The sequence below is a fragment of the Colletotrichum costaricense genome, assembly GCF_030867565.1.
Source record: "Colletotrichum costaricense strain IMI 309622 chromosome Unknown Scaffold_1.1, whole genome shotgun sequence".
Classification (NCBI taxonomy): Eukaryota; Fungi; Ascomycota; class Sordariomycetes; order Glomerellales; family Glomerellaceae; genus Colletotrichum; species Colletotrichum costaricense.
Window position 1 is genome coordinate 3,911,467 of NW_026848230.1, and position 17,440 is coordinate 3,928,906.

Here is a 17,440-nt window from a genome sequence, read left to right on the forward strand (position 1 = left end):
ATTGGGTACAGGCGTGGTGGAAGGGCCTCAGAAATGCTAGAGACAAGTGAAGCACCGGGAATCAGTTCGCCGTCTAGCTCAATCAGGACGAGTCTAGTGAATAGATTACACTACGAAAGATGTGCTGTTTTGCCGCCTTGGTCCAATCCATATCCTACACCTCCGAAGCCCTTGGCATTCAAGGCCTATGGCGCAACCGTCACGCGCTTCTTCTTTTTCCCACCGGTCTTGCTCTCGTCAGGAAGCCCCTTGGGATCAATGGGGTTCTTTGTGACCACGCCGCCCAAGGCCTTACTCGTTCCGAGACTGATACCCCGTCCCTCGCGCATACTATCCAGGCTCAGGTGGCTGCCTCCGCTTCCGCGCCGAACGCCGATGCCCTTGAGCTTGGACGTTGGAGACTCGCGATGGCTCAACGAGCTGTCCGGTCGCTCTTCGCCTTCGGCCGCGCGGCTGGATGGCCTATCTGGAGAGGGTGACGGCGACTCGTCGTCGGCTGCAACTTGGGAGTATGGAGTACGCAGGCGGGTGGTGTTATACGGGGAAGGGATCCCAGAAGGACGGTCACGGGTCTTGTTTTGGGAAGTCGGTCTCTCCACAGTCTCGATACCGTTGCCGTTTCGGCCCTCATCCACAGTATTGGAGGCTTCGCTGGCAGAGACATCGCCAGAAACATCGCTATCTCTATAAGCGTGTCTCTTGTATGCGTTCCCGGAGCCCATAAGACTCTCTTGTCTTGCCAGCTGGTAGCGGTCGTATTCCTCCTTGGTATGTTGGGCATCGGTGAAACTGTCGAGAGCATCGAAAACGTGAGGGAACACCTGAACATTGTTGTCTTTACCCCATAAGAAGTCGAGGTGCTCATAATGAGGGATCTCTGTGGCTATTGTCTGGGTTGGGAGCTCCTTGAGCATCACTTTGATGTCGACTAACGAATCGCTACCACCGTAAACAAGAACAATAGGCGTCTTGATGTTCCGTGTGGGGTATTTGGCGACCTTGGTGTACTTGCTAGAAGAGCTTATCGACATAGGTTGGTGGACATCGTCATCGTACATTTGGAACGACTTGTTCCGGATGATCTGGAACCAGTGAACCACACTCTTTGTGCTGGTGAAGGAGTACAGATGAGGGTACGCCGCAAGCTTTTGGCTGAGTGTGATGTTTTTCGTCTGCCAATTGAACAAAAAGGAAAGACCCATATCGATGACTCTAACAAAGATGGGCGGGTAAAGAATGGACTGCCACATGGTGGCGGAGCTGAGGATGGATCGACGGCCGAAGAGAAGGAACAGAACCTGAGGTGAGGCTTTGATCAGAGCGTCGACGATTCCGTTGGAAAGACCTGCTGGCGACATGGCCGGGGCCAAGGCAATGAAGACATTGACCTGCTGGTTGAGCTTGGGATGGATAGCAAGGGTAGCAAAGGCCTGGGCGGTTCCCTGAGAGAAGCCAATGTACGACAAGCTCTCCTGCGAAGTTGTCTCCAGGATGTACGAGATGCTGTCCGGGATATCGTGGAAGGCGAATTCGTCGATGGAAAAGTTCCAAAAATCAGTCGACTTGGGCGAGTGATGCACCGACTTCTTGGAGTACTTGTTGCCACGGTTATTGCCAAACTACACGGATAGTCAGCAAAGGCGCGCTCAAGTTATCACAAGGCGAAGCACCGACCCAAACATCATAGCCCTTCTCGACGAGCACAAAAGGAAGACATCGCTGCTCATCGGTCAAGCAGACCCACACCTCGGAGTTCATGAGCAGTCCATGGTGTAGATACAAGACCTTCTTCTTCAGACTTCCCGGTCCGCTGTTGATCTTTTGTTCCTCCTCGCCCTTCTTCCATGCCAGGCGGTGCAGACCGAGCAGGTACCCATCCTTGGTCTGGAGGACATGCTCTTCAGCTTCATATCCGTACAGGCGGCAAAGATCCACAAAGTCGGAGGCGTCTCGCACGGAAGTGGAGATGGCTGCGCGGCATCACCAACGGTTAGCGCAATGTGAACCACACAAATGTAGGTTGGAACAGCCGCCAGACGAGAGACGAACATTTCTTTTTTTGCTCGGCGCGCTTCTGCTCCGGAGTCGAATATCGGTTAAATAAGCGACGGGAAGCTCTATAAAAGAGCGAGATGAGCGGCGAAGCTGTAGGGAAACCGGATTAGCTAGCTTGGACGCCACCGCTCGGAGGGAGTCGCATTTCGTACGCAGAGCCAAGGTAAGGACACGGATGATAGCCTCGAGCCCGACAAGCAGGAAGGACCCCACTAGAGCTACATATTCGACGCTGCGCAATGCCGTTAGTGCCAGGCCAAGTCTTATTCGCGAGTTGCGCTGCATTGGAGAGGGAGCTCGAGCTCGAGCGAGGGAACGAGGGGAAAGGCCAGGAAAAAGGAGGAAAGGGAGAGAAAGGAAGGACGATAAAACCGCAAATACAGGCAGAAGGCATCTCTTACATGTTCAATCGCCCAATGAAAGGGATAGCCATGGTGGTTGCGCAATTGGAACGAGATTAATCTAACGTAGAAGCCGTGGCGCGGCAGGAACGAGTATGTCTAAGAGAGAAAGAAGAAGAAAAGGTTGCAAGGGGATTTCAAGCCATTATCGCTGAATGCGCAGACGACAAAAAGCTTAAGTGGTTTGACTACTGCGTAGTTTCTCGACTGGCAATGGCTGGACGCAAGAATGTGTGTCAGCGGAACGAATCTGGAAGTGAGTGGTCCGCAGTGTGTGGGAAGTCTGAGGTTTCCAGAGGGAAGAAGATGTGCAAGGTGAACGAACCTAAGGTACTACCACTAGTAAGGTGAGGTATCCGTACCTTGAGTGATGTCACATGTGAGGATGGAAGGCATCCCATCTGGGCGGGAAGCTCCCAAAAAGGTCCAGGTCCAAGGTCACAGCACACCTTCCCAACTTCTCCCACGCGGCGCCACGACTCCTTGGGCCTCCTTGGCCCCTCTTGTGCTCCCCAAATCATTCCAATCAACAGATCTGACAGTGTGTCAGTGGCAGGGACGCTGGCGTGTGAGCACGCGGTTGGACGGAGGAGCCCGCATCCTTGCCAACTTGCTCCCCCAAAGTGGGGTTTTCTTATTGAAGGACTGCAGGGACATCCAACTCTAGCGGCCCTGCTCTTGCCTCTGCGACTCTCGCACCTTGCAGCACACCGCTGCACAAAGGTGGGTCTTATCCTTCCCACTTTGGCCAATCACAGCTATCATGTTTTTTTTCCCTTCTTCCCCGGGGCCCGGGGGACCGCTCATCGCAAACTTGAAGCTCCGACAAGCGACAGCTCCCAAATAGTCGCACCACTTCCGTGTACTCGTCTCTAAGGTACCGAGGGAATGCCAAACCACCATCACCATGCCTAGCTCTTGCAAAGAACTGCGTACGCTCTCCCTTATCCTCCCACTCATTCCGCGACTAGACGGCATACTGACCCTTTTCCCCAGGCGAGGCTCTCGCGCAATGCCTCCAGGAATCCGAGTGCGTCATGGTCCAGCGCAACAGCGCCTCCGACTGCCTCCGATCGCCCCTCGTCGAGGGCCTCCCCACAAAGTGCCAGCAGCTGAAAAAGGGTTTCGGCGAGTGCAAGCGCGGCATGGTCGACATGCGCAAGCGCTTCCGCGGCAACATGCCCGTCAACTACAAGACCATGAACGACGCCGAGAGCGGCAAGGGCTACCAGCTCTACGCCGGACGACCGGCCTTTGCCGGCGGCAGGGGCGAGACAGACGGCAACGAACCCGCGCCTAGGGACTGGCGCGAGGTCGAGAACGAGCAGTACCGCAAGGAGCAGGAGGCCGCGCAGAAGAAGTGATTTGCTAAGGGCAAGAGAGGCAAAAAGAAGAGTCAATAAGAGGGGGAAAGGAGGGTGACCGCTGACAGGCGCGGTTGTGGGATACAATACTTGTACAAACTATGTGTATGATCTGAAGAGCGAGGCATAGGGAGGCGTCATGGCGTTCTCAAAACATACAAAAACGATGGCCCTGTTTAGGACAGGCCCGAGCTGCATCTTCTTGGGTCCTCACACGACGAACCACGAGGCAAAGCATGCTCATGTATTCGAAAGGAATTGTAAGATTCGCACGGCCATAGAACTTCTCCACTAAGAAGATTGGAAACTAGAGCATCTGATTATGATGAAAGATGAATCTAATACTACGGGACATAATCAGCAGTACAGTCGCAAGCATTCCGAGCAAACCCGTACCGTCTCATCGGTGCGACTCACCCTGGGACTGTGTTATCTTCTGAACTTGGCTGCTTCAACCGATGAGAGGGTCAGGGAGACTCAGCCCAAACTTCCGATGAGTGAATGCTGTGTCAAGTCTTACCTATAGCATGGCCCAGATCTTAGTATCAGCCCCTCTTCGCTCGGCATGAGAGATACATCGTCGGCATCACCGCTAACAGACCGGTTTCCCTTAGTACGTGGGCAAGGCAGCCGGGTCTCAGGGAAGTCTCAGAAATAGAGAGAACGAAAAAAAGAGTTCGCCCCTCCCGGTGCTGAACTGGGGGCTACATCTCTTGGTGCTCATGCTGGGAAATTTAATAGTGCTCATTCCGGGATTCGAACTCGTGATACTCGTATGCGCTAAGCCTGTCGTCGAGTAGGCTGGTTGGCGATTTTAATTGTTGACCATGAACCACTCCACCACCCAGCCAGTTTGACCTGACCAACCGACCTAGGAAGGCGCCTGCTGTGCTGGTGATAGGAATGGACTTGAAGGGGTATATATGGGCTTCCCATGTATTCCATCATGTGTGTATTCGGGGCAGGTCATTTTACCACCCTCTCGGCTCACTCATGGATGAATCACTTAGATATATGCCGTTAATCTGACCATCGGTACTTGGAGAGGCTCACGCTTTGCAAACTCAGTTTACGTGCCTCAGCGCAGTTCAATGTGTACTAATATGGCTACAACCATAAACTCCTATCACGAAACATGTAGGCGTGGGCTCTTTTCTCAATAACACAAAGGTGCCTAGGACTACGCAGCGCCCTTCCCTTGGAATCATCTTCAGTATGGACGGAAGTACTTATCAGGCGAAGCTGACCGAGCCTACTTCCTCTTTCACGTATACTGTAACTTCTGAAACTTAGTTACGGAAGAAGATATCATTAGCAATATAGAGTTGGGCTTGGACAGTTCAATTGAAATCGCCTTGAACACAGTCGTCAAGAAATCTTGTTACGTATGCAAGAATTGGAGGCATATCTACTTCAGCAAGGACAGTTGACTCTACATTTTATCTACAGTCAAATGATCACGGAACGGAACGGGACCCTTGTTGAGAAAACAGCAGGTGCGATGAATTAAGATTATATTATCAGGCTAGTTCGGTTGCCCTTAGAAATTAATCCTTCCGTACCCCATCGGATCTCGCATCTGATCGTCGAGAGCTTCCTCCATATATCCGTCATATTACGGCCCCATTAATCGTGTGAATTCATCTCTACAGCCCCGTGCCCCGGATTATCCCCTCTCCACAGATCATCTCCATTAAATCGTTCCAGTCTGGTTGGTCGATACTCTCACAAGAGCACCATAATCCCTCGCACCAACGAAAAGGTCCAGACTTTGCAAGGGACCCTCCACGCAATTTCGGACCCGCGCCAAATCACTCCCGTGTAAAGACGGACTTAACGACGCGGGCCCATCCCGAGCGCTTCAGCGGGCTTGCCCAACTCTCGGCGTTATGATGGGCTGACATGAAAAAAAATAAAAGAAAAGGTTGGCGCCCCCTTCCCGCTCTGTCACTCTCCTCCTTCTCTAGCCCGTCCTTATCTCACGGAGAGACCAGGCCAGGCGAGTCAGGACGGAAGCCCACCAACCTTCTCAGCCCTGTTCTCTATCTCGACGAAGAGACCAAGCCCAGGTGAGGCAGGCAGGGGACGTGTAGGATCGAGCGAGAAGGGAAGAAAATAAAGAAAAAGCGCCGTCGCTTCAGGCTCACGCGGCTCTCTCCAGCGGACTCTCGTCATCCGCGGCCAGCCGCGCCGGGGTGTTCATAGTTGTGCCGCACGTTATCCCCGGCGCGTGGACTCTTTCGGACGGATTCATCGACGCTTCAGGCCCATGCGGATGCCTCCCAGCGGGTTGTTGTAAAAAGAGTTGTTTTGAAGAATTCGGTTCTCGACTGGACTTCGGCTGGCGTCCCATTACCGCGTACACAGGAAAATCGATTGAAAAAAAAAGTTTGCTCTACGCTTCCGAGATCAAGTCTCACCTAGAAGGGAGACGACCTGGCCAGCGGAACAAAGGAAGTAAGGTGCACTCCTGGCCTGCTCGACGTCGCAGCATGACTGTAGGCTTGTGATCGTGGCTTGGTTGGCGGTCATGGCGGCGGAACAAGGGAGGCGAGTTGAGACGATGTGGAAAGAAGAAACGCAGGAATCTTTGGATGAGTTTGGCTGAAGAGACTCGGCTACGTGGCGAATTCTGTGAACGAGGGTAGAATTGCGCTGAAGAGAAAAGAAGAGGAAAAGACCGGTAGAGATGAAGGACGGACGAAGACTGCTTTATAGAGAGCGTGAGACAGTGTAAGTCATGTCAATTTGATATCCAATGTGATAAAAAGGTGGAGTTGAAGTTGAGAAAAGGTTTGGGGCGGTAAAGGTGGAGGGGTCAAGCCGCGCATTCGGTGTGATCTGCAGCCGTGACACCCCTCCACCAGGGAAAAGGGAGCTAGCGAGCGTTGGTCCGCCTTGTTCCGGGGCTCGGAGGTACCTCACCTTGGGTGCTCACCTCCACTGGGCCACGTCCCTACGCATAGGTGGGCTGCGGGCACTTTGGCCCCTCCTTGCTGCCCCTCCAACCCCCCCGGGCAGTTTCCAGCTTGAAGGGGACGTGGAAACGTCTCAACCTGCCCACCCCTTCCCTTTCCCACTCCAAGGACTAAAACCCACGGAAACCTGTGACAATCTCACCCTCGTCCATCAACGGTCCAAACCCCTCGGTGAAACTACGAGCGACTCGCAAATTCTCCCAAGAACTCGATGGCCTGATGTCTGAAACCTGATTCTGCAAATCGTCGATCCGTCACCCTCATACGTCGCCGGGCTGCCCGTCTGCCAAGAGCACCACGCAATCAAGCTTACCTCACTCTATCTACCGAAGTCTTACTCGCTTGCGGCTTTGCATCGTCACTCCGCTTACCTTACCTCACCGAACCCCTGTCGTCCAATTGCTTACAGTCCTACCCACGACGCTCGTCTCGGCGTCCTTGTCGTCTCGTCAACTTTTCAACCGGCGACAGCGGGGCAGATAGCGTGTCAAAAGACGCAACTTCAGCTTGTTGCCAATCTTTAACCTTATTCAGGGTTTCTTGGCAGGCACATTTCATCCCTCCTTCCGACGACAAAGCCGGGTCTGGAATTTGGGCAGAACACCAACGCCAAAGACAGAGCAGGCTGAAATCGTGCTGCCGACTCTTCAAGCAATTCATCCTGCCTTGGATTAACCTTCGTTGAGGCTGCAGATTGCGTCAACAGAGGAAGCAAACGGACGGGCATTACGGCACTGCGAGAAACCAACCAGTGTTTCCAAGTCCGACAAGCATTCTCGAAACACCCAGAGACTGAGGGAAACCACCCATCAAGATGGCCCCGACTATCATACAGTGGATCCTGGATACACGGCATCTATGGCCGGAAGCCACTGAAACGAAGCAACTCGAACAAGCCGTACGTACTGCACCCCGTTCCTGATCGAATCTGCATTGCCGTTTGCCTGTTGCCCCATGCCCGTTTCGCGGCTCTGTATTATTCAAACATGTCCCGGCGAACCATTCCAAAACTGCTCGTCCCAAGTCGTACCCCCTACCTCCCTTTTCTATGCAACAGCAACTTCGAATTTCGAAGCTCCCCTGCCCCCTGCGTGTCATTTACCCCTGGAAAAATGGGGGACATTCATAGTAGAAGACAGAAGAAAAAGAAGAAACTGAGAAACAAACTGACACGAAACTGAACACGCTGATTAGGCATCCCGAGCTTTCGCACTCCTCAGCGCCGATGAGCGTAAAGCCGTGCTAAAGTACTACCACGTTCGCGACGCGAAGCTGTCTCTGGGTTCGCACCTCCTGAAACGTTACGCCATCAGTCGCTTCTGCGGCGTCCCCTGGCACGATGCCACTGCCATCCGCGACGAGCGCACTAAGCCCATCTTTCGCACCGCTGACGGCACCAGCCCGCTGAGCTTCAACGTGAGCCACCAAGCAGGACTGGTCGCCATGTTCGCGGTCCACGGCTACGATGTCGCCGCGAGGGCCCCCGTCGACGTGGGCGTCGACATCGTATGCACCTCGGAACGTCGCACCAGGGACCATGGTATGCTGACCAAGGAGGGCTGGCCAAAGTTCGTCGACGTCCACGCCGACGTGCTCTCGCCCATCGAGGCCAACTTCCTCAAGTGGCAGGTCCTGGCGGCGATCCCGCCGGGGTTGAAACCGGGCGCCTCGCTCGAGGACGCGGCCGACTTCAAGCTGCGGTGCTTTTACGCGCTATGGTGTCTGCGGGAGGCGTACGTCAAGATGACGGGCGAGGCGCTCCTCGCGCCCTGGCTGGGGGATCTGCAGTTCAAAAAGTTCCGGCCGCCGACGCCTGCGGAAAGTTTTGGTGCCGAAAGCGAGGCGGTCGCGGATCATGAAATTGTGTTCAAGGGGGCCAAGGTGGAGGATGCGAACGTGTCCCTGAGAGCTCTGGGTCCGGATTACATGACTTGCTCTGCTGTCCGGACGCCGGAGCACAAGGAGGATGGATTGGCCTTCGAGCTGGGGCCGTACAAGATGCTGGATATAGACGAGGTGCTCGCTTTCGGAGAGGAGCACCAATAATTCATACTTGCCTGTATATTTGGTCTTATATAGATGTTTGTAGATCTGTCTCATGATTGAGGTTGACGGCTTTGCATATGATAGCACTGGCTATGAGTGATCTCAAACTTGATTGATTCTTAGGAGACCTTTAATGACTCGTATATAGGCTATCTGTCTTTCTCCCCTTCTTCTGACGGAGCGAATCGGAGTCTGCCTGTAATCGGATAGGTTCAAGCTCTCTTAGAATTCTTTGAATCAGCTTCCAATTTCAATTCGTTGTGTGTCGTATTGAGCGACCGTTGCTTTTTCAAGGCAGTCTTCTTCCCATCCACCCACACCGTCGATCACAGAGTTGACCTTCAAAAACAACGCAGACATTCGCTCTGCACAACAATGATCACAGACACGCACTTCGTTCAGCATGAACATGAGAGATTCAGATATCTTCTTAGAACCTCGGTTCACCAGAGATTATATTCATACAGCTCATTTGTCGTTCGGTAAGCATAAGTACTAATCTACCTGCATCCCACTATCACAGAACCAAGTGTAAAAGCAGTGTTGAGACCATCGTGCATTCACAATCGTAGGCAAGTCTTGCATTCACTCCCCTCGGGACATGAACCCTGATGGGTCTCTAAATGTCTCTTGGAGTTGCAGGAACCTTGGTTTGCTCTCTCTCTCTCTCTCTCTCTCTCTCTTGATGTATTCTTAGGCCCATATGGCTAGATCCTAAAGGAAATGTCCCTTTGTCGCTGTTAACGTTGTCTTCGACTCTAAACGTATTCGTTGTTCCTTTAAGACGAATACGTTAAATGAGAAGACCACAAGGTGACGGCAGAAAACATAAATTAGGCAGTTCTTTTTCACCCATTAGGTATCGAGGTTCGCAACTGGCGCTGTGGCTTCAACCGTGAATCATTGAGAATGTACGCATCTCGAGCATCCTCTTGGACGGCGGTTCAACCGTAGATGTCATCAATCTCACGTTCGTTGAGAGACATCGCATCCCCCGAGGAGAGATGCAAGAGCCAATGTGATTCGATTAGCCGACAACCAAACGACGATCGTGCACGAGTACGGCATCGTGCGCCTTGTGGTGGGAGACATCCTGACCATTATCCAAGCGATCACCATTGGACGCAGTGATGAGTGGGACCTTCTCCTCGTTCTCCTTGGTATCTGCCATTGCCCCGACTCCTGCATTGCTCATGACTACGGATTGGCCCTATAAGTGGCGAAGTTGGGTGCGGCACCACCTTGTAAGGTTGGGTGTACCCAGCCGAACTTGCACCGTCCCTCAAGGTAACGATCGCTTGCGAAAATGGTATCGGAGATACCCTCCTCGCTGACATCAAGAATGATGCCGCCGCCTCGAGTCACTGATGTATACCACATTCCAACACCCACTCATACACGCATCACATCTTCGTTACCTCGCTTATTTCGTCAAGGTCAAGAACCACTACAGGCTGTGGCTATACGTCTTTACACCATGGCTTACGTTGATTATCTCTTCTATGTCTTCATCGATACATTCGTCGATTCCGTTGTCAGCGACCTCGCTGACATCTTCGTCAACGCCTTGTTTGGCAAGTAAAGTATGGTTGAGTTGGAATCCACAAGCAATGAGCGACTGTATAGAGTCACTCACAACGCATGAGTGTCTTGGCGTCTCTTATTCTCAGTCTTCTCGAACACTCATACACCAAATCGACCCCCAAATCAGTCGCCAAGATCCAGCATCAACATACATCTACCAGAGCCAGTTCAGGCCGATGCGGACTCAAATCCCATATCCACTTCACCTTCAACCAGCTGCCCGTCTCCTCCTCCACTCCTGGAATGCCCCCAAACGCCTCGACAGGAAATAACCAAAACCCAAGCGCCGGCCTCGGCGCCGCAGCCAACACCTCAGGCCCATCAAACTCGGGCCGCTTAGCCTGCAACCCCGACGCGGTCGAGAAACATCCTGCCGGTCTCTCGCCGCCGGCACGTCCTCCGGCCGCTGGCGTGTCCCACCCATGAAACCACCACTGCAGCTCAAGCCACCGAAAGTCCTCTTCATGAAGGACCTTCACCGCATCCTCGCGGGTGAGGATGGACTCCTCCTCGCTCGAGGCATACAAAATACGGACGTCCAGATCTCGGCTCTGTCCTCTGTTTGCCACGTCCTCAGGCCGCACGCCAGCATCACGAAGAAGCTTCTGCCAGCCGAGGGGTCCCTCCCTCGGATCATACACGGTCCCGCCAATTCTTTCAAGATCCCGCATGCCGACCCTTGGATCCGGTAGCGGCGCATCGAAGAAGGTGAAGCTCGGCAATACGGGGACGCCGTAGTTGAAGACGTGGACGCGCCTCCAGTCCAGCACGTTGAGGGCGCGGGCGCCGCGCGGTGTGCACTTGAACCAGAGGCTTTTGAGGTTTTTTGCGGCGGTGGCTCTGAAGGCGTCTAGGGAGGGGCCTTCGGCGAAGGTGTGCTTGAGTGGCGATGGGTTGTGGGTTGATGTCCGGTAGTCGGATCCTTCTACGACTAGGTGCTGGAGACCGCGGCCTTTGGGGTCGTAGGCGCGGAGATCGTGGATGAAGTCGAAGAAGATATTGTGGGCTTTTCCGTGGGAGACCCGGAGGTAATCCCAGTCCAGGTTGAGTCGGATGATGGATATTGTTTCGCCACGTTTGTCACGTCTAAATCGGCATGGTACTTGCGTTGAATAGAACGATAATACGGCGTCTCGTGCTTCCCTGTTCACTGTCGTGAGATCGGGTAACAGGGACCGTTGCGTCTCGATGATGGCCTCATAGTGGTACCCAGAAATTCGACGACCCAGACTATTAATGAGAGTATCCGTTTCGTCGACAATGCGTTCATCTTCTTGTCTCTGCTCTTTTCCTTTTTCAAGGATGATATGTATCATCCGATGACGCTGCAACGCATGCTTCCAAATTAGAAGACGAATTTCTATCGGAAACTGTTGGAATAATACAAAGCTGGCACCTTTGGTTATTGCAGAGTCTGGATTGAATAGCTCAAGGTGCGGCCGCCTCGGCATCGTCGTCTCCATCTCAATGTCTTGATCGGACCATGGTCTTCATAGAGTTCCGGAGAGTCGAGACTCGACGACCTAGACACTGGTTACACAACAGAAATGGACATGAGGCTTTGAATTCCTGACGTAAGGTCGGGCAGGAATGCGGAGGCAGTGGATGTGGCGTTCAACGATGTCTCAAATCGTCGAGGCGCAGCTGTCATTTTGGGGTATGGTCATCTACGTCTTCCCCGATTGGGAAATTCGATGAAGTGATGTAGTTGCGATATGTCACGGAATCCACTCCGGTCGCTGTCGCGGACTCACACTTCTGCCGCTGGCTGGCCAGAATCGTTCCTGGGAAGATGTCATAGAAAATTCCGAAGTCGGCAGTAGGCTGTTGTAGAAAATGATCAAGGCCGACTTTGTCGAAGGTAGGAATACTGTTGACTGTTGCTCCCAGGGTACCCAAAAGCGTAGCCGCGGTTTCGTCGTGTTGGATTTTCTTGAATCTCGTCTCTGGCCATTGGGGAGCTCTGTTCTATTGAATATTGAGAAAACTAAGATCTTGGTCGCTGGCTGGCGGCGGGCAGCAGCTATAAGAGTTGTTTGATTCGGCGATGATGTTGATAATGCCAGACTGGATTGGTAGGTAATGTTAGACTGGCCATCCTGATGTTTTATCGCACTAACTGCACAGCTGCTGAGCGACTTTCACCCACCATATTTACCTCTTAGTTGTTGGTTTCCTCGATCTCCTCGTTGTGCTCATCCTAGTATGCGTTGGTAGTGTCGATCCACTCATTCGTGGGAGACTGGACGAGATCTGTCATACAGAATCGCAATTCACGTATCGATACCCTGGGCTTGAACTAGACTATAAGTGCCGCAGTGCGTTTCTAGGTGTCGCGTGCATAGTCGATGAAGAACAGGCTATAAACGGGCAAGGACGCCCCGTACTTTTTGTCTGAGAAGTCAGTCATTTGCTAACACCTTGGTACGCGAGATGGAAAAAATCATGTTGGAAAGCCCGGGGACCGAAACTTCGATTCACCCTCTTCAGTGGCAGTCATGCAAGAATTGGGCAAGAGCCAGATGGCTACTGACGTTGAATTTATACCTCTTGGCTACCAGCCCTCTGCGGCAGACTAAATCTGCAACCCAGGACCCTCAAGCTTCTTCCACACCTTTTCCGCATTCTCAGCTAGCCTGGGCAAAACAACACCAACACCACTAGGCGGCTCAGCCCGATATAAAGGAACCACGCGCGTAGCCCCCTTGGAAACCTCCAGAATCGTCCCGTTACCGTACTCTGGATTCTCGCACAACTCAAGCATGCCACTCGCAACCTCCTCCGGCTCGAGGAACAGCTCGACGCCCTCGCCCTGCGTCATGTGCTTCTTTCCCGGGTCCTCCAACCACATTGGAGTCTGTGTCCTCTCGTTAGCAACAGTCTATTTCAGCAACCCGCACATGAGAGTGTAGACATTGACATAGAATACTACTCACCATCACGGCCCCAGGCGCAACAGCACTACACCGAATCCCCAAGCGATCCCTCATCCCCGCCATGCACCTCACAAAGCCGTGAAGACCATGCTTGCTCGCGATATACAACGGCGACCCGATCCCCGCCGCGTGCCCCGCGATACTACTCACGTGCACCAAACACCCCCCTTTCCCCTCCTGCGTCCAGTACCCGATCGCAAGCTGGCTCAGCCGGATCGGATGCGTCAGATTCACGTCCAGAACGGCGTACGTTCCCGGCTCCGCGTCCGCCGCGTCTCTTGATTCACTGTCCGGGTTCGTTCCTGTCTTGGGAGGGTGCCAGAAGGAGCTCCATGCTGGTTCGAAGAGACCCGCGCCGGGGACAACGATGTCGATTTGGGGGAAGGAGGAGAGAGCGCTGGACCAGAGACGGGATAGGGAGGGCCAAGATGCGACGTTCGTTTCTTGGAAGAGGGCTGAGGGGCGGTCGCTGTTGTTTTTGTTGTTGGAGGTGTTACTGCCGGGTTGGGGGTGAGGGTATTGCTCTAGGAGCTTTTGTGCTTCGTGGCGGAGGGCGAGGTCGCCTATTATGACGGAGCAGCCCTTTTCCAGGAGTAATCTTGCAAAGGCGAGGTTTATGCCTGTGAGGTGTTAGTATACCGGTGGTCCCGGGAGGAGCGTTGATGTCGGAGGAGTGGGTTAGGAGAGGGATGACCTGATCCTGCGCCGGTGATGACTGCGTATTTTCCTGCCACGGACAGAGACATGGTGCCGACAGCCTTTATAGTTGATGAAGCTGAGGTATCGTGTAAAAGTCTGACAGAAGGTGAAGTTGTCACAGCAGAAAAATCAGGGCACCTGTCATATCGAGTGATCGAACAGCCGTGCCGAGGTGTCTCAATGGGGTCACACATTGCCCGCTCGACTCTGCAGCCTCTGAGGATGCCGCCACTGACGGGTACCATCACCCGGTGCAACCATTCAACCTGTATTTGAAAAGGACTGGATGTTGTCGGATTGGTACGTGGCTTGAGGGGTCACCGGATGTTGGCGTGGGGGGTAGCTGTCCATTAGAAGAAACCCCACCTGTTCATACAGATTTGGCATGTGTACAGAGCTTTGGGGTGTCGTTCATGTCACAATGCGACACAAATACAAGGTACCGGTACCAAAATGAACAGAGAGCGGGACAGTTGTAAAGTACACCATTGGTGCTAACCTACCACCAGGAACTAAATCCAACCCTCACCCCGTCTTGGACCCCCTTTCCTCATCAGGAACCCGCCTAGATGTCTCATTCGACGCAACCAAACCCTCCCGGCGCCGATCATTCTCGTCGTCCTCCGGCTTTCCCTCCCGCGTCGCCCATCCATCAACGTACCGTAACGTCTGCCGGCTCCAAACCTTATTCATAAAGAACAACCGCACGGGCACCAGAATGATGATAATGATGGGAAACCCGGGTGCGGCAACAGTCAACGTGACACCAAAGACGATGCCCGTGAGCACGATCTGCGCGATCGTGTAGCAATGAATCCCTATCCAACTAGCGCCGTGAGGCAAGGCAGGCAGCTCCGAAATGGGCGTCAGAAGGTGCCAGATCCTCGTGAGGATCGGGTTCACAGACAGCGACTGGAAACCCATGAACATGAAGAGGCCCGCTAGGACCGAAGTCGGCGTGAAACCCAGCACGTGCTGAAAGGGCGGCGAGACGAAGAGCAGGATGCCTGCCGCCTGGAGGAAGGCCGAGTACCGCTGCTCGTGGACGCGCTGGACGGGTTTCGCGGGGGGGCCTTCGCCGGGCCCTTCCTCCTCGGCTTCTTCGTCGACGGGCGGCGGGTCCTCGTAGACGGTGTACATAAGCGACTCGGAGTGGAGCGGCGCCTGCGGAAGGAGGCCGTTGGCGGGCGGGATGCCGAGGATGCCGCACATGATTGTCGTGATGCCCAGGAGCATGACGTCCCACGCGTACCCGCCGGGCTTCTGGGTGCCGTACCTCTTGGCTGTGCAGATAATGCTACTGATCTCGTGGTCAAAGTAGAAGAGGACGGTTATGATGATGCCGGGGACGATGGCGATGAAGATCCAGCCGATGGGAAGTTTCCAGAACTCGACGAAAAAGTACTCGCGGCTCGGTGACGACGGCCGAAACGACTTTGAGACCTCGAGCCTGTTGTGGTCGAGGGTCGCCAGGTCGCCGACATACGGCATGCCGATGAAGAAGACGATGGAGATGGCGGCGGCATACTCGGTCAGGCCCATGCGGATGTACCGGTGGAACAGCGGCTTCCACGACACGGCCGTCGAGAGGGCGATGGCGAGGAGACAGGTGCCCGCGGCGCCGATGATGGAGTAGAGGAAGGCGGCGAGGGAGACGGCTGCTTTGGTGCGCTGGAGCTCCCTGATGGCCTTGTGGAAGTAGATTACGCTGTTGAGGAGGGAGAAGATGTCGGCGCTGAAGTCGGTGACGTATTGCATGGTGTAGTCATGGGCGTTGAAGATGGCCAAGAGGAAGTGCATCCAGCCCGAGTGAATCAGGGACCAGGCCATGAAGGGTAGGAAGGGGATCTGTCCGTAATTAGTTTGCTGGTCACATTGTATTCTTCTGAAAGATGATACACCTTGAATGAATTCTCGCATAGTGTGTAAATGTTCTCCGCCAACACTGAGAACGGCCCCGTAACACCAAGAATCGTCAATGGTTGAGCTGAGAACCTAGGGAAAATGTGTTAGACGATGATGTCTCAGGATAATGAAACTCTCAGGCGAACAAGATAACTCACAAGGCAAAGATGATGCCGCAAAGCCCAGTACTAAACACCACCTCAATCGTGCCCCACGACTCCCCAGTCAAAACATACAAGTCGCTCGCGAACGTGATGCCGGGCAAGATATTGGTGAAAAAGACGTACACCGCGCTCGCCAGGACAAGCTGATTGAACACGGTCCAGTCAGAGAGGTACCTCAATCTGAAGTTGCCAAAGTCCTCCTTCAGCAGCCTGAATGGCCTCAACTTGCCATCTCTCTTCATGTAGCCACGCCATCTGTGGTTGTTCCTGTTGCTGGTGTCATTGTCACTGCTGTGTCGTCCACTTCGGCGCCTTTCTGAGCCCGTATCGTGGACCGAAACTTCATCAGGGCCTTCTGCTTTTTCAGTAGACCTCCTCCCTGCCTTGTCGCTGATGAGACCGTGCGACTCGCGGACCGGCGTTATAACATCGTCCTGGTGTCGAAGTGATGTGGCCGAGGGTGGTCCGCGGTCATTGTCTGGCCCCGCGGGCGTAAGATTTGGTGGCATGTGGGAGGGGGCTTTTACGACTATCAACACAGAACGAGCCTGTGTGCAGTCGTTAGATACACGAGAGATGGCAACCCAGTGCGCTGGTAATGAGAAAAAATGTGCTATGGCGATCTACAGGATATAGAAGTAATCATGTACATGATCTTGAAAGCCCAGAAATAGATAGGAACCGAAGATTGGTACTGAAAATAGACAAGAAACACTCGACAAAAGCCAGAACGGTTAAACGGCAGAGGCGTAAAGAACTCAAAACACTACAATATACCGCTAATGCAAACCTTTGCTCATCCCAACGAACTCCATCTTGCAGCCCAAGGTCCATGGATTCCCTTGACTCGAACAAGTTTTCCCAAGCACCTTTACCAGGGCTTCTCTTTTTTGAGAAGGTTCGGGCCCCGTTTCGACAAATCGACATCCCACCGTTCCCCACGTGCTCATTGGCCAGTCTTGGCAGACCATGACCCCACTGACAGCCAAGGGTACGTAGTGCGCCCGGTCCAAGCTGGGATAGCTCTCGAGGCTGACGTCATGGCTCATCGGCGTCGGGGCCAGTAGGTTGCCCCTCCTCCCTTTTCAGGGATCATCTAAAGCCACAGCCAATCAGAAGATGCGACCGCTGCGAGGCTATCGGACAATCGGCGCCAGGCTGAAGAAATTTCGACACGAACCAACCTTCATTGCTCCGAGATTATCAGCTTCAACCACCTGCAAGCGTCAGCCCCTCCCTCCCACCACCGAGCACTTCTTCCAAGGCAGTCATTTGCTCTCCCCCAACGATGAAAAGGTGATCGCAAGG

General features: G+C 53.7%; 5 protein-coding genes across 5 annotated transcripts; 2 read left to right on the forward strand and 3 right to left on the reverse strand.

Annotated features, from left to right (window-relative positions):
• Positions 1 to 185: 185 nt before the first annotated feature.
• CCOS01_01346 (ab-hydrolase associated lipase region) lies at positions 186 to 2,340 on the reverse strand (the record flags this gene model as incomplete). Its single annotated transcript, XM_060449542.1, has 4 exons — positions 186 to 1,619; positions 1,675 to 1,970; positions 2,050 to 2,145; positions 2,208 to 2,340. The coding sequence occupies 4 exons, from the start codon at positions 2,338 to 2,340 to the stop codon at positions 186 to 188; spliced, it is 1,959 nt and encodes a 652-aa protein (XP_060320980.1).
• A 1,023-nt stretch (positions 2,341 to 3,363) lies between these two features.
• CCOS01_01347 (uncharacterized protein) lies at positions 3,364 to 3,820 on the forward strand (the record flags this gene model as incomplete). The annotated part of the gene is made up of 2 exons (XM_060449543.1): positions 3,364 to 3,388; positions 3,453 to 3,820. 2 exons carry the CDS (start codon positions 3,364 to 3,366, stop codon positions 3,818 to 3,820), a joined length of 393 nt encoding a protein of 130 aa, XP_060320981.1.
• Positions 3,821 to 7,612: 3,792 nt separating this feature from the next.
• CCOS01_01348 (phosphopantetheinyl transferase) lies at positions 7,613 to 8,844 on the forward strand (the record flags this gene model as incomplete). Its single annotated transcript, XM_060449544.1, has 2 exons — positions 7,613 to 7,696; positions 7,993 to 8,844. The coding sequence occupies 2 exons, from the start codon at positions 7,613 to 7,615 to the stop codon at positions 8,842 to 8,844; spliced, it is 936 nt and encodes a 311-aa protein (XP_060320982.1).
• A 1,027-nt stretch (positions 8,845 to 9,871) lies between these two features.
• CCOS01_01349 (uncharacterized protein) lies at positions 9,872 to 12,079 on the reverse strand (the record flags this gene model as incomplete). Its single annotated transcript, XM_060449545.1, has 4 exons — positions 9,872 to 10,054; positions 10,331 to 10,462; positions 10,581 to 11,916; positions 11,982 to 12,079. The coding sequence occupies 4 exons, from the start codon at positions 12,077 to 12,079 to the stop codon at positions 9,872 to 9,874; spliced, it is 1,749 nt and encodes a 582-aa protein (XP_060320983.1).
• Positions 12,080 to 13,003: 924 nt separating this feature from the next.
• CCOS01_01350 (uncharacterized protein) lies at positions 13,004 to 16,740 on the reverse strand (the record flags this gene model as incomplete). Its single annotated transcript, XM_060449546.1, has 6 exons — positions 13,004 to 13,285; positions 13,365 to 13,984; positions 14,059 to 14,329; positions 14,625 to 15,911; positions 15,965 to 16,058; positions 16,127 to 16,740. Coding segments are annotated over 6 exons (3,168 nt in total), but the record flags the coding sequence as incomplete, so codon positions are not given.
• Between the last annotated feature and the right edge of the window lie 700 nt (positions 16,741 to 17,440).